Source organism: Berkeleyomyces rouxiae, assembly GCF_048999995.1.
Source record: "Berkeleyomyces rouxiae strain 22BRR77 chromosome Unknown BrBRR77_ptg000008l, whole genome shotgun sequence".
In the NCBI taxonomy this organism is placed as follows: Eukaryota; Fungi; Ascomycota; class Sordariomycetes; order Microascales; family Ceratocystidaceae; genus Berkeleyomyces; species Berkeleyomyces rouxiae.
In genome coordinates, this window is record NW_027396498.1 from 1,263,350 (window position 1) to 1,284,782 (window position 21,433).

At 52.3% G+C, this 21,433-nt stretch overlaps 5 protein-coding genes across 5 annotated transcripts; 2 read left to right on the top strand and 3 right to left on the bottom strand.

Annotated features, from left to right (window-relative positions):
- Window positions 1–4,322: 4,322 nt before the first annotated feature.
- BROUX77_006504 (uncharacterized protein) lies at window positions 4,323–6,460 on the top strand (the record flags this gene model as incomplete). Its single annotated transcript, XM_073751496.1, has 2 exons — window positions 4,323–4,743; window positions 4,800–6,460. The coding sequence occupies 2 exons, from the start codon at window positions 4,323–4,325 to the stop codon at window positions 6,458–6,460; spliced, it is 2,082 nt and encodes a 693-aa protein (XP_073603573.1).
- A 410-nt stretch (window positions 6,461–6,870) lies between these two features.
- On the bottom strand, window positions 6,871–7,608 carry BROUX77_006505 (uncharacterized protein; the record flags this gene model as incomplete). Its single annotated transcript, XM_073751497.1, has 1 exon — window positions 6,871–7,608. One exon carries the CDS (start codon window positions 7,606–7,608, stop codon window positions 6,871–6,873), a length of 738 nt encoding a protein of 245 aa, XP_073603574.1.
- A 2,007-nt stretch (window positions 7,609–9,615) lies between these two features.
- On the bottom strand, window positions 9,616–11,218 carry BROUX77_006506 (uncharacterized protein; the record flags this gene model as incomplete). The annotated part of the gene is made up of 3 exons (XM_073751499.1): window positions 9,616–9,915; window positions 10,155–11,024; window positions 11,087–11,218. 3 exons carry the CDS (start codon window positions 11,216–11,218, stop codon window positions 9,616–9,618), a joined length of 1,302 nt encoding a protein of 433 aa, XP_073603575.1.
- Window positions 11,219–13,400: 2,182 nt separating this feature from the next.
- On the top strand, window positions 13,401–17,823 carry BROUX77_006507 (uncharacterized protein; the record flags this gene model as incomplete). Its single annotated transcript, XM_073751500.1, has 3 exons — window positions 13,401–13,819; window positions 13,876–15,589; window positions 15,646–17,823. The coding sequence occupies 3 exons, from the start codon at window positions 13,401–13,403 to the stop codon at window positions 17,821–17,823; spliced, it is 4,311 nt and encodes a 1,436-aa protein (XP_073603576.1).
- An 858-nt stretch (window positions 17,824–18,681) lies between these two features.
- On the bottom strand, window positions 18,682–20,028 carry BROUX77_006508 (uncharacterized protein; the record flags this gene model as incomplete). Its single annotated transcript, XM_073751501.1, has 1 exon — window positions 18,682–20,028. One exon carries the CDS (start codon window positions 20,026–20,028, stop codon window positions 18,682–18,684), a length of 1,347 nt encoding a protein of 448 aa, XP_073603577.1.
- Window positions 20,029–21,433: the final 1,405 nt, after the last annotated feature.

The window sequence follows — 21,433 nt, forward strand, 5'->3', positions numbered from 1 at the left end:
AAAGGGACTGAGAGACTGCCGCTCAATCCGCTCGGTGGCCATGGCGGGCGCCCTAAAGGTAAGAGTCAGGAAACTCCTCCGTCCTTCTGGCCCTCCCCCCCCCTCCTCTTGTTCGCTCCTACTACTCGTTCTCTCCTTTGGAGACCCAGTGGCTTGCACCGGCAAGGGATTCCGCCGTCGTTTGGGTGCAATCAGCAGCCCAGGCACCTGACGAGTTATGCTGTCAACAAATAAAGGCGGCAGGACCGCGGACGAGAGAACAGTGTGGCGCGGGCGATGGATACAAGTGCCAATATCCACATTCTAAGGAATAGCAGCGTGTGCTACGCTGTTTTAAGTGAGCCAGGAAAACCGCCCGACCCGATTTCTAAATAACAAACTTGGCCCAGACAGCAGGCGCAGCGACAGCAATGTGACCATCAAAGCCACTGTGTTGAATATTGGCACAAAAACACCCCGCGGGCGATGAAACAGGCCAGACCTCCGCCACCATATCTCACATCTGTACGTATCCCAAGGCGGCCGCCTGTCCCCCGAGGCATAAAAGAAAATTTCTTTCTTGTCATGCACGTGGATCCAGTTTGTGGAAACCCGTTCCTCTCGACAACCCGACACGGCAGGCTGATGGTTGACATGACGGCGGGCGTTGCTGTACGTGTAGGACGACTGCGTCATACCAACTCAGCCCGCCATGCACGTCGATGGAGCCGGCATATAAAGTGCCCCCATCCCCATCCACTGACTGACAAACATGCCATTGGCAAGTCTGCAAGACTCGTGCGGCGGGACAGCCCACGCCCAACTCGGAGACCCAGTCGTATGTGATCTTCCCCGCTGATACCGACTTCCCTGGGGCGCTCCGCGACAGGGTTCTATCCTTGCCCGAGGCGACCACCTGAGCCTCATCTTGGTCGTCCGTGACCCAGCTCACCAGCCCCATGACAAAAAAGTTTCACCATTATGTGAGTGCCGGAGCCAGGAAAAGCTGGTCCGAACCAAGCAGAAAACAGAGGAAAGACGCTTTCCGAGGAATAGAAAAAAGAACCTTGGCTTCCTGTTTCATGCAGCAACCAAAAAAGTAATCCCCTCCAAGGCCGCAAGCATGCGCCTGGAACAAGGCAAGCCAGGTCTTGGGATCACATGAATAGAATAAATCCAGTAGTAGAGTACGTGTTGCGGTCGGTCGTCCTCGCTTGCTTCGTTTTCGATTCCGCCTCCGCTCGAGGGTTCCGCACCGCCGTGTCAACAAGATTATTTAGCCCTCTTCTGGTCCATTTTCTTGACAGCTGATGGGCATCTAAGAAAATAGTTTAGACAAAATAACCATCGCTCTTGAGTTTTTAGCTGTTGATGATGATGATGTCTCTGAAGCTGAAGTTGATGACACTTTCTGCGCACTGTGCACTCGCATACATACTTCTGTGTATTTACAGTGTTAGCTACAGTAGGATAACCTGTATGATTATGCCATTAACCCTAGATAACCAATATACCCTAATGTTACCAGCGTTCTATTCCCTCAGTCAGACATCCTATATCACATCATGCATTGAATCTGAATTGTAGACTGTAGTTCGCCAAGCCGAGGAGATGACGCCTCGCTTTCCCAAGCATTGGTTCATAGTTTGCACAGCCTGGGCCCACAGTTACTGTATAATTTTTAGATGTTTTCTTGCAATGCAGGCCATCAGACCAGACACCCAGGTCATCATCAGATGACGGCCAAGAGGTGAGAAGCAACGGCCGGCGGTGAGCAAGTCAGAAAGCGGACGAGTTTTCAACAGAGCGAAAAAAAAAAAAACACCGATAGCATGTCGCTGATAGCACTGCTATCAGAGCGGGGTAAGTTTCTTGTTGGTTCACGTTGGTATTCCAGGATTATCCCAATGGATTTCATGCCGTGCAAGGTTGGCCAGAAACACAGAAACACCAAAAGTCACGGAGATTATCAGCACTGAAATTAAAGTGAACCAGAGCACGGCGTCATGATGATGCTGATGTCGCTCCTTGAAAACGATTCTAAGAAAAGAGTCCCCCACGTCCACGTCGTCGGTGAGCGTTCTGGCAACTGCCACATCGAGTCCAGGGTCCACCTGCCTTATAGCCAAATTCTCTTGTCCCACCTTCTCCCAACCTCGAGTCTTGAGAGTTTGGAGTCGTTATTGCCCGCAGGCTGGTTTTATTACTCGGCCTTTCCTCGCCAGACAAACAGGTGGAGAACATCAAGAGATGGCGTCAAGTAGTTACTATGCGTTTAAAGATGGGGATTGGAGCAGGAGAGGGCAACTGCCCTGTTCTCTCTTGTATACCTGCCGTCCTCAGATCAGGAAGAGGCAGGTGCGCGGCCCGAGTCTTGTTCCTTCCCGAGCAAGAAATCGCCACAGTGCAGCACGGCGCAGAACAGGACTGGTCAGCATTCCTTGATATTGAGGGCGATGTCACACAAAAAGAGCGTCCAGCCCAATTCCAAGTTGTCTCTGGTGGACAATGGGAGCACGCATTCACTGGAGACTGCGCGAAGAATGCACAGGGACAGGCGGGTTTGGTTGCAGCCGAATTTCGGCAGTTACAGGACCTGGTGTGTGGGGATTATTTAACCCCTAAACATAACCCTAAATCCATTTGTCATGAAATCTTAAGACCTGGCATCCATGGATCGGTGGATAGAACAGAGGGTGCTCTTGTTTTGGGGCATTGCAACTACATGAAAGAGATGCAGCAAACATCAGCATCTGGCGCTTGACAGGCATGCAATCTCTGTGCTTTGATTGGCTGCCAGCGGGAGGCAATCTTCACGAGTGCTTTGACTTGCACCTGTACAGGTTTCTCCGGCAGCCGGCGACAGGTCGATACGGCCGGGAAAAGGACAAGGAGGAACAGCAAAAAGCAAAAAGCTGCAGACAGACATCCAGGACGATCATGAGAAGCTTCCTGTCTGCAATAGGCTGTCGATCATAATAAGACAAGGGTTCCTTGGAGAGGGCTGGAGAGCGAGCAAGGGAACCCAGATACATGCACTGCATAGTTTGTAGAAGATGTGCATACATAGCACATGAAAAACTAGCGAGAAGCGACCAGACAATGAAGAGCTATGCATTGGCATGCTGAGTAACGCTTGCAGACATGTCAAGCGGGATACAGAAACAAACACACAAGAAATACAAGAATCCAAGTAGTTATAGTTATACACGGCAAAGTCAAGGGCGCCGGCAGTCCGCAGAATAACAAGCTTTTTCTGAGCCGGCACCTTACATCAGGAGGGACGGAGAGACAAGACAGGCCCGAATAAGGCAAACCGTTCAGCTCTCTCGAGACATGTCTCTGGAGGCCAAAGGGAGCTGGCTCGTGAAGAAACGGCCACCAGTGAACAACAGGGTCGAGAAATGCAAGTTTGCCAGTAACGAGGGACATTTCCGGGGCGCTGAGAAGGGAACACGGCAAGTATGTACATACATACAACAGGGACAAGAGAAGGCTGAGAGAAGCGAGACGAGGGCCAAGGGAGCAAACCGGAAAAAAACGAGACTGGCTTGTAGCCGCCGCAGATGTTGCTCTGCTTGCTGCACGCCAACGTCACATCAAAATGAGGCGGCGCCATTCAAGCGGGAGGATTTTCTACAAACATGGCATCTGGAGCCCAGGGCCAACAAGCGAGGCCAAGTCCAGACCCGGACCCAGCCAAGCATCACAGGCCAAACATGAGAGCAAAAAGAACGAGAGAAGAAGGGCCTGCAGCACGCAAAAGAGGCGTCTCGTTAGTCCGTCAGCAGACTGGATGCGTCCTGGAGGAAGCGGTGATCTCCCGAGCTGCCTTCCTGTTCGGGCGCTCTCCTCTGAAGCTTGCTGCGCGGTGGGACGGGCGCAGAGCTGAAGGTCAACCTGGAAGTGATGAAGAGGGAAAAGCAGAAGCGGAGATGAGGGGGCGGACGGCGGTTCTGGGTTCTGGGTGGTGGAAGCACAACAGGAGGAAGGAGGAGGAGGAGTAGAACAAAGACACGGGCGTCTGAAAGAAGAACAAGGCAAGGGCGATCGCAGAAAAAAGAGAGGATAAAACGAACATGGGCACAGGGGGCCTGCGCGGCTTGTGTGTGTTGCCCATCGGAGAAATAGGGACTGACAAGTTTGCCCGCCTGAGACATGAAAAGCCCAGCCGAAGCATAAGAAGAGGCCCATTCCCCGGCCAGTGAGTCCGCGGCCAGTGAGCCAGTGCTCTCTACGTTTCGTGTGAATGCGGGCTTTGGGGGTTTATAGGGCTGGACCTGCGACGCCAGTTATCTTGTCCTCTCTAGTTGACCGCCTTTTCTTCCCTACATCAAATCATCATGTCGCTCGATGCCCCGGGCCTGCTCTCGCCAGGCTCAGCAATGAACCTGCCTGTCTCGCACGAGTCCTCTCGCGCACCCTCGCCGCAGCAGCACATCCACTTCCATGAACATCTGGCTTCGCCGGAGCCTCCCCAGCCTCATATCGACGCGTCTGATTCAGATGATGCCCCGAAGCTTGCTCCTGCATCCATGCCGGCACCCGTCACCGTGCACCCGTCCGAGACGCCACAGGTCAACGTGCAGTTCCCCGACCTGGGGCAACACAATGTCCCGCAACAGATGCACGTGCCGCGTAAACTGGTCCTTTGCTTTGACGGCACGGGAAATAAGTTCCATGGTGATGATAGCGACAGTAACATCTTGAAGCTCTTCCGCATGCTTGATCGTACTGCCCACGATCAATTCCACTACTACCAGCGTATGTCTCTTTTTGCATAATCAGTAGAGAGCCGCAAGGCACTAACTTCTTTCTAGCCGGTATTGGAACCTATGTGCAGACAGACGACCTCAGCCACACCGGCCTCCGGGAACGCTGCAAGGCATGGATCCAAAAGGCCAAGGATTCAGCCATTGGGTCGTCCTTTGACCAGCACGTTGTCGGTGGCTACCGTTTTCTGATGCGTCACTACAACCACGGCGACGACATCTTCATCTTTGGCTTCTCGCGCGGCGCATACATTGCCCGTTTCCTGGCCGAGATGTTGGACATGGTTGGCCTGCTGTCGCACGGAAACGAGGAAATGATTTATTTCGCTTGGAAAACTTTCTCGCAATGGCAGTGCCGCAGCGCAGGTGGCGTGAAGGAGAAGCACAAGATGTACGAATTTATGAAGGGGTTCCGTGAAACCTTTTCGCGCCCTGTCCGCCGTATCCGATTTCTCGGCCTCTTCGACACTGTCAATAGTGTGCCGCGCTTCGAAGCTGCCTGGATGCAGCGCAGCAAATTCCCCTACACCGCTCGCTCCAAAGCGAAAGTGATCCGTCACGCTGTGAGCATTGACGAGCGCCGCGCCAAGTTCCGCCAGGACCTCGTCTATCAGATAGGCGACAACGACGAGGATGAAGACGGCATCGACGACGACCTTGAGAGTGGCCATTCTAAGACTGCCTATCGCCCACCTCCAACCACTCCCAACAAGGGTTTGAAGGCCTCCAATGCGCCAGTCGTGTCTACCAATACCGCGCCAGCTGGCGAGCCTTCACGTGGCCGTAGCCGCCCGCACTCGTCATCTCATTACGAACGATACCGCTGCCCTTCGCGTTCGCGGTCACGGGCCCCCAGCGCTGCGTCGGCCATTTCGCATGCTTCCGTGGCTGGTGCCCCCGCCGGTGGAGTTTCAGCAGCATACATCGGGCCCGACGGGTATGATTCGGAAGACGACACGGATCCAGATGTCGAAGAGGTGTGGTTCGCTGGCGGCCATGGCGATATCGGTGGAGGCTGGGACGTGGATCGACCTGGCTACATGAATGCCAGCCATGTCCCGCTAACGTGGATGGTGCGCGAGGCTAGTCGCGCCGGACTGCACTTTGACATCGACAAGGTCATTGCTACAGGCTGCGCGGCGGCCCTCAAGGATCTCGACCCTGAACGTGCAGAGGCCGAGGCCATCCCCGATATTCAGGTTGAAGTGGCTCCCAGCAGCACGGCCTCACTTTCCATGACAGAGAAGACTCGATCACGCCGTGCCAACAGCAGCAGCGCCGAGGGCAGCGATCACGCCGATCCCCGCACCAAGTTCCACAGCATCTTGCAAAAGGCCGAGACCAACACGATCCACGACTCGCTTGTGTTCGGCGGCGGCCTGTCTTTTGGCGCCACGCTTAGCTGGCGCATCATGGAATACCTCCCTTTCCGCCGCATGGATCTCCAGTCTGATGGAACGTGGAAGCCTATTCGCTGGCCGCTGCCGCGTGGTGAGACCCGTGATATGCCGCATGATGCCCGCATTCATGGCAGTGTGATTCGCCGCATGCAGGCGGACCCGAATTATCGGCCCGGAAACCTGGTTGTCGGTGGTGGTGGCCGTGGCGTTAAAGTCGCTCCGGCTAGCTACGGCATGGGTGAGTGGGAGTGCATCAAGGGTCATGGTGATCCTGTTGCTGAAGTTTATGTACGCAAGAGAGTGGCCTAGGAACTAGAAGTGTTGAAGATTTGGATCAAGTGAGTTCATGACTAGGGTTAGGGCAAGAGACTGTCGAAGTGGGTCTTCAGGTGTCACAAATGGGGCTTCAATCAGGGGTTGACGTTGCACAAATATGGGCTCCATTGTTTTTGTTAGTCATGGGTCTTCCAAGTACAAGTTTGAATTGGGAGCTTTGCCCCATTGCGGGAAGAAGATTGGGACTAGGGAAGCTTAATTTTTAATTTCATATTCTAATGGCATAGACGAAGTAAAGAAATATTTGAAAATGTGAAGTATGTATTATTGAAGAGACTAGGACGGCGATGTTAAAAAACAACCTGTAGTGACAGCGAAAAAGTTTTGTCTTCGAAGGGTGACTAGTATATATTAGTAACTAGACGAAGGAAAAAGAAACAAGGTTAGGTCACGATCATAGTGGAATGAGATAGAGGTGTGTTGGTGCGAGAGATGTTGGCATTCTTGTTCCAGAGTCTGATAATGCGCATCTCACCGGACTCGCGGCGAATCTTGAAGGCCTGTTGAAGCATATCCTTCATGTTTCGACCAGCAATTGGAATCTCGAAGCCATCGCTCATTCGCTCACTGAGCATCTCGATCTCTGTCACCCACTTGTAGTTTTGATGCTCATTGGGATCTAGGGTGATCTTGGTGTCGCGCTTGACATCGGCAAACTGAAACGCTAGTGCGCATAGGATCTTTGAGCCAGAACGATTGGTGAAGTATGACGCCACATTCTGGTATACCCAGTCAGCATCGCCCTCGGGAAACAGCTTGGTAGTTAACTCGGGTAGAGCAGAGTTAGCGCCGTGTTCGTGCACGGGGACGGCACGCATGATGTGTGTGCCGACTAGGCCAGCCTCTTCCCACAGCTCGCGTGCGCTGGCGTGAAGCAGTGACGGGTCTTCGGGGTCGACGCCACCTCCTGGGGACTCCCATGTGCCTGGCTGCGAGTCGTGAGAGGCACGCTGAAGCAGCAGCATACGATTGTGGTCATCAAAGACAACAGCGGCACAGGCAATGCCTGCAAGATTATGGAGCTTGTGATCACGGATGAAGGAAGCTGCAGGCTTGGTGAAGCCCTCAAGCTTGGAAGGAAAATTGATGGGGAAGTCGGGACGGGGGGCAAGAGGTGCCATGGTTGTGTAGATGGGTTTGAAGAGAGGTAAAGAGAGTAGAGTAGATATCAAGGAATGAGAGCAATGGGAGAGATATTAATATTAATGTGCCTGAGAAGAACAAGAGTAAGAAGACGAGAAACTCTGGTTTACAACACCATCCAGATTCAAGTGACCAGATCAATCGGGGGCCCAGCTAGATATACACGACTCCATTTGGACGAATTGGTTGAGCCAGTCTTTCACCCAACGAAGATGCAAAGGTAGGTAGAGACCGACTTGAGTGCAATTGTAAACATCCACATGTGTGTCCAAGATGCAGCTAGCACGTATGCATCACATCGAGGAAAACCCTGCAAGACATGACAAGGGGTGGGATATTTGTGAGCTCGGGACAGACAAGTTGTAAATGATAGTATTACACTCAGCCTAAGTGAGAGGGGTCCTGGGGTTTCCATCCTTTCCTGGAGTTATAGGATCATGTCCTTTAACCAGTTTTCCAACCACCACGCCGAACTCCCTTGAGACGTCACATCAAAGGTGTATGGGCATTATGAGATGTGTTCTTGGCTAAAAATACACTTTTTGCTCACCTCAACAAAGAAGAAGAATAGAACAGGGAGCTTGAGTCAAAAGTAGTGTAATTGTGTGATAGTGATAGTGAATGTGACAGGACCAAGTCTGGTATCCCAGGAGTATACGTCCAGGTGGGCTGACAGGTATATGCCGTGTCTGTGATTAGCAGGCAGTTGACAAGCCAAATCAAGACGAGAGAAAAAAACAGTCTGGAAAAGTGTCAATCTCAAAGGAATGTGACGATGCTGGCTCGGTGTGTGACCAGGTGCTGCTGGGACCGGGGACCGGGGACCAGGGTCAGTCTAGGGGAGAGAGAAGAGAGACCTTTTGCTTCTATCACAACACTCCACCATGACTTGCTGCAGGTTGCTCTAGTGGAAAAGCTCAAAGTCACACTACTCACATCACGGCTCGGCAAACCTCTTTGATTTGCAGTTGCGCACATTGGAACACGTTCGTGCGGTACCTCATGCTAGTCTTGGCAGTTTCATTTCACATTCTTACGAGTGATGGTGCAAGGCTTCTGCATCGGCCTAACCAGCTTGGCCATTGTTGGTTTCCTCTGTCTATTGAAGTCTGTTTCAAGTCAGATTCCGTACCTTTTGGTGGCTTTTCCAGCCTTGTCACACCCCCTCGAGGTCGCTGGCCCGATTGGGCTTCGCTCTCACCATCTAGGCACCTTGTTTTTCTTTTGGACCTGTTTTCTTGCCGTTTAGAGACACGGGGTTCCGGGTCTTGCTTCCCCGTGCTTTTTGTCTCTCCTTCTTGACCGTCTTCGGCTTGTCGTTACAGACCCAGCTGAGCCTAAGACCCCTCGGGGATTAGTCATCGGGTTTACTCTACTTGAGAGTGGTATTTTAATGCTTGGTAGGCTCAGTGTTGCATGCTACAAATAATCTATGCATATGCTCTAGGTTGCTATCACGTACAGAAGGGAGTCGATGTTGTCACAGCATTGCAAGTCACAGTGCTTACAGCAACAATCGGGCTCGTCAAAGCACCATTCATGCAACTCTTGTCTAATTGAATACGCAATAGTGTTATTGGCTATCTTATCGCCAAGTCTAAAGTACAAAGGCACCTGGATCAATGTCAATTCCATTTCCATCCAACTAGTTGGCCATGGCCAGTTCTCAAATCAAATTCTTAGACAATAATTGTATGTACGAGTATGTACAGAGACCGAGATTATTCCTACAAACCACTCCTCAGAGCAAATCATGCCTATTCCCGCAGCTCTGGCTTCAAAAAACCAGTATTATGGGTTCTTTAGGCTTCTGCCCCTTCCATAGGGCATCGCTTGACAAAGCCGATCCCTTGCAATACATGCCGCTTTGAAGAAATTCTTCACGCCATGATTGCCGAAAACATTAACAAGACAAAACTACCAACAGGCGTCTTGTCTCGCGCGCATCCTCCTCATATTCCCTTTTGTTCCCTCCTTGCTGCCGCTCACACGTCGCTGACCGGCTTGCCATCGGCCAAAAGCTTGCCAATGGCATCGCTCGAGCTGTTTCGGTCAGTCGACTGCAGCCATTTGTTGACCTTGGCTTGGTCCGGTGCCGTCCAGGCCGGGTCTGAGCTTGCACTGGTGTCTGGTTGGGTGCTTGTCAAGCTGAGTGGCTGCCCGGAGCCGGTACGAGGACCACCACCACCCCTGATGGCCTGTGGGAGAACCTTGGTACATTCCTGAAGGTCGTTGATGTTGTTGACACCAAGAAGCGAGAGACGCACGTACTCGCGGGCATAGTCCTAAGTGAAACATCTGGTTAGTCTAGGTCGTCTTGACGGCTCGCCAGAGCCACGTTTTGGGAATGATATCCAGGTAGTTGGTTAGTCGGCCCCAGAGTCTGGCAGGAGTAGTTATAGCCAATGTTCAGCCGAGACAGGCTTAGTCACTCCTCCACAAACTGGAGAAGTTATTCAAATCATTAATCCCTGTTTCTTCTCGTCTTCTCTCACTTGATTGCTCTTCTCAATTTCTCACTTACTCTGTTCCATATCGCCTGACCGTTGCGTCCCGCAAACGCCCGGAAATCACCGCTCGTCTGGCTATGCGCAGCCAGGTTCACATCGCTCTGGAAGCGGAAGACTCTGGGTGGCGGGTTCTGCGCCAGCGTCTGTCTGTAGTAGAGCGTATCCCACACGCCGGGCGTTGAGTCTTGGGGATCCAAAGCCCGCGCCGGGTCAACTGTTGTCTGCTGGCTCGTGGTGTGCGCGCCAATCAGCGCCACTAGGCCGCGCGACCCAATCGTCTTGTCTGCAAACAGCTGGATCAGTGACTCGGCATCTGCTGATGCCCGTGGGAGCTTGCCTCTTGGCGCCGGCTCCGAGCTATCCTGCCGTCCGACAAAGGTGCGCACACGGGGGCCAAGTGGGCACACTACTGTAGCCACGTTGGCACCCAACTGGATGAGATCAGCCATAGACACAGCAGTGTAACCTAGGTCGTCGTGGTACTTGTGGTACCATGCCTCTGTCTGCTCAATCATTTCCAGCAGACCGTTGTTGTCGGGCCGGGTGCGCTCTTCGGCCGCCAGAACAATAGAGCCGTCGGCGCCGCCGTATGCAGAGAATTTATCCCAGGCGCCGGCGTCGTGGAAACCGAGGCGGATGGCGAAGCGCGCCCACCGCGTGCAGCGGCCCGACGGGCCCGTGAAGAGCGCTTGCATTTCGTCGGCAATATGTGACCAGATGCAGCAAGTGTCTTCCTTGCACTGGGGAGATGAAATAGCAGCTAGTTCGTTGGTGTCAGGCTCAGATGACTCGGGGTCTGCTTGACCCAGAATAATCGACTTGATGAGTGCGCCGGTGGCCGACAACTCATTGTCACTGAGAGTGGCCAGATCGCCAATGAGTTCCTGATAAGGTCGGTATGAGCACTTGTGCTTTTGCATCCAAGGAGCGGCTTGTTTCTACTTACAGTTGAATCAGTTGGCGTCGTTGCGCGGGCATTAATCTCCTTGATCTCAGACAACACTTGCTTCATACCGGGGTATGCAAGGCCGGACTGGGCCAAAGCTAGTGCCAACGAAATGGTCTGTATGAGATGCATATTGGTAAAGAGACAAGCAGAGGTAATTGGTTCGACAAGAGAAAAGAAACCAAGGCAAACTTGATGAAGAGGCCCACACAATGTCAAGAGCTGCCGATGATGACAACGAAATGATGGCATTGACACACCACCCAGGCCGGCCAACGGGCCATATTTATACTAAATCTCTCCGAGGCCCTAGACGAGATGCAGTCCCAAGAATAGAAGAGGCGCCCGGCCAAAGTTGCTCTGCCCAGAGGCCATCAAGTTCGCCCAATGAAGCCAAGACTAGAAGCCCTCAACTCCGTCTGACTATGCAGGCTAGTTCATTGGCTAGACCAACAGCCTTTGCTGCTGTCAATGGCAGACTCGGCTAGTTTGGCAAGTGATTTACCACACCTGAGAGGTACATACATGCATGGCTGGCACTTTCTGCTCAACTGGTGATAATGCAGCCGTCTCGTATCCTCTGTAGGGCCAGCGTGGTCATGTATGCATGTTTATGCATGTTTCTGTGGGCTGAAGCCGAGGGGGTTGTTATGCTTAATTGTGTCTAAAAGGCTGCACAGTGTTTGTTTGCTGCATGTCGATCGCCCAACATGCATGGTGTATTATTATATTCGAAGCCAAATATATCGCGCTTGTGGTACTTGTGAACATGCAAAAGCCCTTTTCCCTGCCCATGCCTTGTCTCACTCTAATTCCCAGACGCACTTTTTATACACGGTGTCAGCAGAAAAACCTGCGCATGTATTGGTCGGCCTGTATTCAGCCAGACTTCGGAGCTCCGGGGCTGACTGCATTGCATGTGAGTACAGTCTGGTCTGATGTCACGCTAACGGGCGGAATAATGCCCTCGAGTCCGGCACTTGGACGCTCGAAGACGGAGCTATTTATAGCGCGCCTGACGGGGTTTTCTACGCCCTGTCAGAGTCTGGCTTCTCAGATGACGGAAAGTATCCTGGGGCCCGTGTCTCTAACCCGTCAACTATACAACGCGAGAAATCCAGCTAAATGCATATAGCACAGTGGGTGACACTGGCTAGGCCGACTCTCGTTGATAGATACGAGATTTCTACTTAGTCACATGGCTGGTGTCCTTGATGATGGCGCTTCTGTGGAACAATTAAAGCCACCTGAGGGCTTCTCGTGTGTTCTTTGCAGTGATATTCGTCCATATAGCATGATACTTTCTCCGGCTTCATATATGCTAGCGACAAAAGAAGAGCCGGTATGAGTCGATCCCACAAACCCTGTTGACTGGGTATCATGCGGTATACATGTATACCCATGTACCATCCCCCTACTGGTAGTGCGACGGCATCTTCCAGAAATCAGCCAGCCCCTCTCGTGTTGCTGTCATGGTCAGCCCCTCGATACGATTATGGGCTGTGAATCCCAAGGCTTTTTCCCGTCTTGAGGGATAGATAGTGTCATTGACAACTTGCTCGATTTTCTCACCGCCATCCTGTGGCCACCGGAGCTTCATTGTCGTATATCCTCTTGGGCCCTTCACCCAAACTAGAAGTCTAGTCTTTTGAAGAGTTGAATAAAGAGTATCTGTAGTGGGGTGGTCTCATGGTGGTTGGGTACATGGTGAGACGCGGGCTTTTGAGAAGAAAATGCAAGAATAAAGAGCTCACACTTTGGCATCTAGAGCTTTGCAATCGTGGTAGACCAATCGGCAAATCAACTTATGAATCAACGCAATACAAAACCCCATCTCGCATCTGGAGCTTGAGGGAAATCATTTGGATGTCATAAGTAACCCTTATTGGCTATATATAACCCTAATCTGCTCATGTCGACGCCTTTCTACGTAGTACAAATGCCGGTACTTGTGTAACTGCAGAAGGCTAGCAAACAATGGAGGCAATGATGCTACTTGGGCTGTGAGAAAAATTGCAACAAATGTGCTGAGATAGCCTCATCGGTGGTCGGGCATTTTTGGAGCCCACTCGCTGGAAAAGTCCAGAGTTTTTTGCCCTGCTCAGCCCAGGCCACAAGGCTTCATGCAGGTTTGCAAGTTACCCTGGTCACGTGGACAGCGAGCAGCCTCATTTTCGCAGAGATAAGTGTACGTAAACTTTGTGTTGCCAGCAGTCTTAGGGACCAGGGAATATATTAGTCAATACTTCCTCTTTTGAATGATGGGGAGCTATCAAATCTACCCCAAGGATAATAAGTATCTTATTCCGCTACCATGGAGGCAGTTGGCGTCGCTGCTAACCTTATTGCAGTTATCGATTTGTCAATGAAGGTTGGTAATCTTTGCTTGAAATACGCCAGAGAAGTTAAGAATGCTTCCAGTGAAATTGAGCGGTTGAGGGAGGAAACCACCAATCTAAAAAGAGTCACCGATCAGGCTCTCGATCTGCTGAAAACCCCGGGTTTAGAGGAACTTGGGGAGACCTCGAGTCTGAATGAGGTTCTGAGACAGAGTCGGACACAGCTCGTGGAATTAACCCACAAATTTGGATCCGAAGACTCACGGAGCAGACCAAGACGATTGCGTTTCCATGCACTCAAGTGGCCATTTAACCGAGAAGAGATTGAGGAATATATCAAAAACCTCCATCGATACAACGAGACAATCTTTCAGATTCTTCAAGTCCACCAAACGTAAGATGCCCACCCAGCTCTCCTTGCGAGCAGACTCTAACCCACGCTCTTCCCAGCAATGCTCTTCACAAAGTCAGAAACGGCGTGGTTGAAGTCATGAAAGGAGTTGAAAATATGGATATAAAAGTTGACCAAGTCGTTCAGGACGTTCAGAGGGCCAATCACCATCTCTTCGATCTTGAACAATGGGGCTCTCTCAATACACTCCCGACAGCTGATGGAGCGTCATTTGACTCGCATTATGAGCAGCACAATGCAACTTGTCTGCCCAACACTCGAGTTGAGCTTTTGCAGGAGATTACAGCATGGGCAAGTGACCCTCTTGCCAAGTCTCTTTTCTGGCTGAACGGGATGGCCGGGACCGGGAAGTCTACCATCTCTCGCACCGTCTGCCAGCGTTTTGTAAATTCAGGCTGGCTTGCTGCAAGTTTCTTCTTCAAAAGGGGAGAGGCTGACCGTGGGGGACTGTCGAGATTCATTACCACTATCGCAATCCAATTGGCTCAGATGTCCCCTCTTATTGCGCAGCATATCAAGGCTGCTGTCGATACCCATCCAGGTATTACTACAAAGACAACGAAACAGCAGTTTGATGCGCTTATTAAGAAGCCGCTACAGACACTTTCCCTAATCTCTAACCAAACGCATCCATTTGTATTCGTCATTGACGCTCTTGACGAGTGTGACAAGGATGATGATGCCAGGCTCATCATTGAGCTCTTTTCTTCCTACGCCGAGAATTTAGGCTTCTGTGTGAAGTTGAAGTTCCTAGTCACTAGTAGGCCGGAATTACCTATTCGTCTTGGCTTTCTAGCTGCAGAAGGTAGATTCCGTGATCTCATTCTACATGAGATAGCTTCTGGTCTCATTGAGCATGATATTACCGCATTCCTGGAACATGAGCTCTCAAGAATCAGGATAGACTACAACAACAGCGTGTCTACTCTTCGCCAACTACCCACCGACTGGCCTGGCAAACAAAACACAGAAACCCTTGTCAGAATGGCTGTTCCTCTTTTCATTTTTGCAGCCACGGCTTGCCGATTCTTGGAAGATCGAAGATGCGGCAATCCCGACAAGCAGCTGCAACATATTCTCAAATACTATACCCAAGGCTATACATCGCAGTTGGACGCAACGTATCTGCCTGTGTTAAATAGACTCCTCAGAGACTTGCCGATTGAGCAGAGGAGCGGCGTTATCACGCGGTTTCGGGCGATCGTGGGCCCAATTGTGCTTCTTGCTAGCCCCTTGACAATAGCCACGCTAGAACAACTTCTTGACATCTCTCGGTGGGACATTCTCGATCAACTCGACTTGTTGCATTCAGTCTTGAGTGTCCCAAAATCCCCTTTGTCACCCGTAAGGCTTCTGCACCTGTCTTTCCACGACTACCTGGTTGATCCATGGAGACAGGGGGGAATGGAGTTTTATATAGACGAGAAGGAAACCCACAAGAGCTTGGCAGCAAACTGCATGCGTGTCATGAACAAACATCTTCACAAAGATATAGCCGAGTTGAGGCTTCCGGGAACTCAAACCTGTGACATTGGCAATCAAGTCATAGCAAGCCATATTCCGCCAGAGTTGCAATATGCGTGCCTCTACTGGGCCCATCATCTGCAGATGGGAGAAGTAACGCTTGGGGATAATGGCAAAGCCTTTAGCTTTTTGAAAAAACACTTCCTGCACTGGCTAGAAGTCTTGGCCTTGTTAGGGGGGGTTTCAGAAGGTCTGAATATTATGAAGACGTTGCTATGTACTCTTGGCGTAAGTTTGACTATTCACCGGAGAGAGAACCCAACGAGAAACCTAACATTTTACAGCCAGAAAAAAGCGATGGCCTACGTGCTTTTTTGCAAGACGCTTTGCGGTTGACACAAGCCAATCTTCAGCTCATAGCTGCCGCGCCTCTTCAGATATATTCCTCGCTCATTGTCTTTGCCCCGAGAAGCAGTCTAGTCCGCCAAACCTTCCAAATTTACATACCAAAATGGATATCTCTTCCGCCAGAGCCAGAGGATCATTGGGACCAGTGCCAGCAGGTCTTGGAAGGCCATGCGGGTGAAGTACAATCGGTGGCATTTTCACCCAATGGGAGACTTGTGGCCTCTGGCTCGGGGGATATGACAGCCAGACTATGGAGGGCCGATGACGGTGTTTGTGTTCATGAGCTCAACGGCCATGAGGGACATATAGCCTCAGTGGCCTTTTCTCCTGATGGCATTCTAGTAGCCTCAGGCTCGTGGGATTCGACAGTGCGGCTTTGGCGAAGTGCCGATGGCATGTGTATTCAGCGACTCAAGGGTCATACGGACTCAGTCAAGGCCGTAGCCTTTTCACCTGATGGCACGCTTGTGGCGTCAGCTTCAAATGATAGGACGATCCGACTCTGGCGACTTGATGATGGCGTGTGCGTCCAGCAGCTGGAGGGCCACAGAGACGACGTGAACTCGGTGGCCTTCTCGCCTGATGGGGCACTCATAGCTTCAGCGTCGAGTGACTACACGATCCGGATATGGGGGAGCGATGACGGGATATGCGTGCAGGAGGTACATGGCGATCTCGGTCAAGTAAATTCGGTGGCCTTTTCACCAAACGGCACGGTCTTGGCCTCTGCCTCATATAGTGGCTTGGTCCACCTCTGGAGCATCGACCGTGGCACTTTCTTGCATGTCCTCAAGGGCCATGAGGGAGGAGTAGAGTCAGTTAGGTTTTCACCTGACGGGGCTCTAGTGGCCTCTTCAGCCTATGATAGCACAGTCCGCTTCTGGAAAGTTGAAGACGGCAGCTGTGTTCAGGAACTGAGGGGCCATAAGAACGCGGTCCATTCTGCAGTCTTTTCTCCTGATGGTAAGCTTGTTGCTACCGGTTCAAGGGACAAGACAGTGCGACTCTGGACTGTTGATGGCCGCACTATTGTGCAGAAGCAAAAGGGCCATGAGCATTGGGTGAACATCCTGGTCTCGTCGCCTGACGGCACGCTCATTGCCTCCGCCACATTCGATGGGACAATCCGACTTTGGGATAGTACTACCGGCGCGTGTATACACGAGCTCAAGGACCATGGAAGTGCGATAAACTCACTTGTCTTTTCACACGATGGCATGCTCCTCGCTTCAGCCTCGGGCGACGGGACAGTCCGTCTCTGGGCGAGTGAAACCGGTGCATGCGCACAGAGCCTAGAGGGTCACAAAGGCCTGGTTAAATCAGCGGCCTTTTCACCCGACGGCCAACTAGTCCTTTCGGCCTCATACGACAAAACGGCTCGGATCTGGCGCCGTGCCAACGGCACTTGTGTGCACGAGCTGACGGGCCACCGAGACTTTGTAAACTCGGCAGTCTTTTCGCCCGACGGCGCGCTCGCTGCCTCTGCTTCCCACGACAAAACAGCCCGGGTCTGGAGAGTCGCCGACGGCGCCTGTCTGCACGAGCTGCGCGGCCACACAAGCTTGGTGGACTTGACCGTCTTCTCGCCCGATGCCAAACTGGTGGTCTCGGCCTCAATCGATCGCTCTCTGCGGCTCTGGAGGACTAGTGACGGTGTCTGTGTGCATGTTCTGGAGGGCCATGGAAACTGGCCGAGCTCTGCGGCTTTTTCTCCGGATGGCTCGCTTCTTGCTTCGGCGGCACATGATGGCACGGTCCGGCTCTGGCGAAGCGATGATGGGACTTGCGTGGAGGTTTTTCAAAACACGCACACTTCATATCTTGAATTCGATAAATCCGGGACAACTCTCTTCACTACTCGCAGGTCTATTCCTCTCCGTAACGCCACCTCCCTCACGACAAAGGGTGTCCAGTCTTACACTGAGTCTCTCGACCATGACATCACGATAAGCCCCGACAATTGCTGGATCATGTTACAGGGCATTCCGATTCTTTGGCTCCCTGCTCCGTATCGCCCTTTCTGTTCGACAATTCGAGGATCTACAGTAGCACTTGGCTGTATCTCTGGTAGAGTGGTCGTCATGAGATTTAACGGTCTAAAGCTTGTGGAATAGAAATGCTAGCACAGACTAAAGTAGCCACAGCCATATGTATATTATTTTTGTTTGTATTATTTAACGTCTACCTGCTGTTATTTCGCAGTAATCCCTGTGAGGTTTCGGCAAAGTCCACAATGGATTGGGCTGGGCTGTTTCCTATGTGGTGGCCTCTTTTGCCAGCTGGTCCGCTCGCTCGTTTCCCGGGATGCTTCTGTAGCCCGGAACCCACCTCACTTCCCAGCTTCGGCCTGGATGTCCTTCTTTCCACTTCCGCATAAGGTCCCTTGTTTCGGCTATGGCTTCCTACGAGGTGCCCCAAACTGGGGGCCTGGCGTTCAGCCTATCCACCACGCTGCGGTTATCTAGGCAGATGACGATTTTGATTTTGATTTTATTCTTTTACGTCTACCTACTGTTATTTCGCAGCAATACGACGGTCTAAATTGCGGGTTTAACCCTAAGAAATAAGCCTGAAATTGTCTACTTTGTGTCCCCCGTCGTCAATCAAGACTGAGTCCGATATGGTCTAGGGGCTAGGATATCTCGCTCTCACCGAGAAGGCCGGGGTTCGATTCCCCGTATCGGAGATAGAAGTGCAGCTGCACACAGTTTTATTTTTGTCCAGTGTCAAGGACCGATTAACCCTATATGCCATTATCGATAACTAACCCTATTCGTTTATATGGTGGTCCGGAGTAGGGCCGGTGACGTCCCGTTTTCAGATATCAGTTGAGATGACATGTGCCGGGGACAAGAACTAGAAGTTGGTAGCTAGTAGCAATGGCCTTTTTTAGATGCGAGCTTGTTAATATATCAATCGGTACCATGGAGGCGCAAATCCACCAGGCTCAATGAATGCAATCCTTCGCAGGTTTATTTTGCCGCTGTGGGTTCTCCCAGCTTGGCCATGGTCTGATTGCGGACTTCATCCCAGAGAGTGCGCAGCGGCCAGTTTACCGGCATTTCCCAGCCCTTATAGTGCAGAGCGCGAACGCCAAAGGCATAGTCTTTCAGGCCTGGACGATTCGAGCTCCAGAGAGAATCAGCTTTGGACCACGGCATGGGCCCTAAGGGACTGCCGGTTTTGCAGTGCAGGTACTGGTCCTGGAAATAGTCGCAGTGGCGGAATGCGTAGTTGAGAAGGTTTTGCTCGGGCATGTTGGCGTTGAAGGGCCGGGGGCTCATGGCTATCAGGCCTACGAGAAAGTCAAACATCTGCTTGTCGGGCGCAGCCAGCCAGAAGCCTGCATTAAAGTATGCGGCCGTATGCACCGGGTCATCAGGGAGCGAGCGGTCCAGGTCGTCCAAGTAAGCCAGATCCGGGCGTGCGACGAACACGAACTCTGCTGGCATGGGCGCCTGGCCCTTGGAAGCTCGGGCATGGTTCGTGCGCCGCGGGTACACGGCTTCGGGGGTGTAGAACAGGTCGTGCACAGGGCCGCGCAGCAGGGTGTCGGCATCGAGAAAGAGCACGCGCGCATAGTGCACCCATTCGAACAGGCGCAGTTTGCTGGTGACATGTGCCCAGCGCGGGTCGCCGGTGTTGAGGGCCGCGGCGGCCGGCAGGTCGGCGGCTTCGACGACGGTGGCGCCGTCGGCCGTTAGCTGGGCGCGCTGGGCGGCGGAGACGCGACTGCTGACGGCTACGACCCAGGAGATGAAGGGGCGTCTGTGGAGTGGGATGGCAGTCTTGTTGTCATGCAAGAGTTGGTAGGTTAACATGCGCACATTGGTAAAGTAGTAGTCCCTGGCGGTCTTGGGGTCTTTGACATGGTCCAGATAGGTTACAATGGCCAGTCTGGACTTGTCAGTCACTGGCGCTGGGGAGCCCGGGTGGGCCAATTGAGGCTCTTGTTCTGGGAGTGCATATTCCTCGGATAATATTGCCGGATACTCATAATGCGGCAGAACGAGGCTGGGCGTTGCTGGTGCATCCCCGTCGTCCTTTGGGGGCGAGTTGGAGGTGGGCGGCGATATGGCTGGCGCCTCCTTGGCATTTGGACTTGATATTGAAGGATTAAGCTGGTGTTCTGCAGAGGAAGACCGCCATAGCGATAGCGAGGTTCCAACAGCAGTGGGGATCGCCGTGATCTGTGACCACAGGATAATGAAGAGGGTGACGGCTAGAAGAAGGGTGGCATTACGGCGACGGGGCAGGGAGAGACAAGGCCGGGGGAGCATGAACATGGGGGAGGGGCCGTTGAGGGGTATTTGCAGCATGTGCTATTATTGGCTCCTTTTGTCTGCGATGGTAGTCCCGCGCTGGTGGTTGTGGGAGTCGTCTGAAGTATCAAGCGGCGCTGGCTTTGGGGGCATCATGACCATGGGCAGCCACTCGCCTCAGATACAAGACTGCCGGTCTGGTGCATAGTGCGGAGCTGGAACTTGAAGCGTGTGGCAGAATGGCAAAACAAAGCGACGGTCACACCGCCTTGGACGTAGAAACAGGGTTGACTTTAGACGGTGGAGTGGTAGTAAGCTAGTTGATTAACCTGGGGTGTCTTTTTTCCTCTTTTTGTTTTCTTTTTTTTTGTTTTTTTTTTATCTTGCTTGGACCCCTGGCCCTGGCTGAAACAGGACAATAGTCAAGCTGAGGCAAAGACCCAAGACGATCAAATGCGCCGAGCCCTAGGACCCTGGCATTTGCTTCCATGGAGGGCCCCTTTGGATCTGGCGAGATTTAGCACAAGGCCAGACTAGCTGCTCCGTGGACGTCGAGGCCGGCGGAGATGGAGGTGATGGGCCTCTTTGCGTGTCCGAGGGCACAGAGCTATTTTTGACCTGTCGGCTCGTTCTATTGCCTCTGCAGAGATATGGCCACTCTCGTGTGGCTTGTGAGCCTCGCAGCTCCAGTGTTCCGTGCCAAACTCGAATAAGACCCTGGCCCGGCCCCGGCCCCCCAACCCCGGCCACCCAGCCCTTTTGCCCCCCTTGTCCTACGTCTAATTGCCTGTCAATATTTGCTTGGGCGTGCTTGGTGGGGTTGCCCCTGATCAATCAAGACAAGCCCAGCCGCTAACACGGCGCTTCTGAGAAGGCTTCGATTGCGGTGAGGTGTGATGGGGGTCTTGGCTCAGACAACCGACACTGACGCTCTGCTCGCTCAGCCAGTAGGCGATTGGATTGATTCTCTGCTGGTAGCTTGCGTTGATACGACACGTCCCTTGCGCCAAAAGCCTGGGCGACCCCTGGTTTCTGGTTTCCGATTCTTCAATGCTGGCTGGTGTGTTTCTCTGTGCCTCTTTTTATGTCTTGGTGCCGGGAGATTGGTTTTCTGGATTCTTTTCCTCTCTTTCTCTCGCTTTTCCCTCCCTCCCTTGCGACCCTGCGGATTGTGTTGTTTTGCTGCTTTGTCCTTGGAGCTTGATTCTGTGCCTCTTTTGCTGCCTTTGAAACCACCAGCAACGTCTGTTCGTGGCAGCCCTTGGCCTTTTTGTTTCCTTTTCTTGTTCTTCCAATCTTATTCTGCTTCCTTTTGTTAGTTATATATTTTTGTACTGCACGCTGGCTTCGTCTTTGGATTTGTTCTCTTTCTCTTTCTTTCCTTCTCCCTCTCACCCCTCTCCCTCTCCTCCTCCCTCCCCCCTTTTCCTCCAAGGGACCTCCACCACACCTGCTCCTCAAG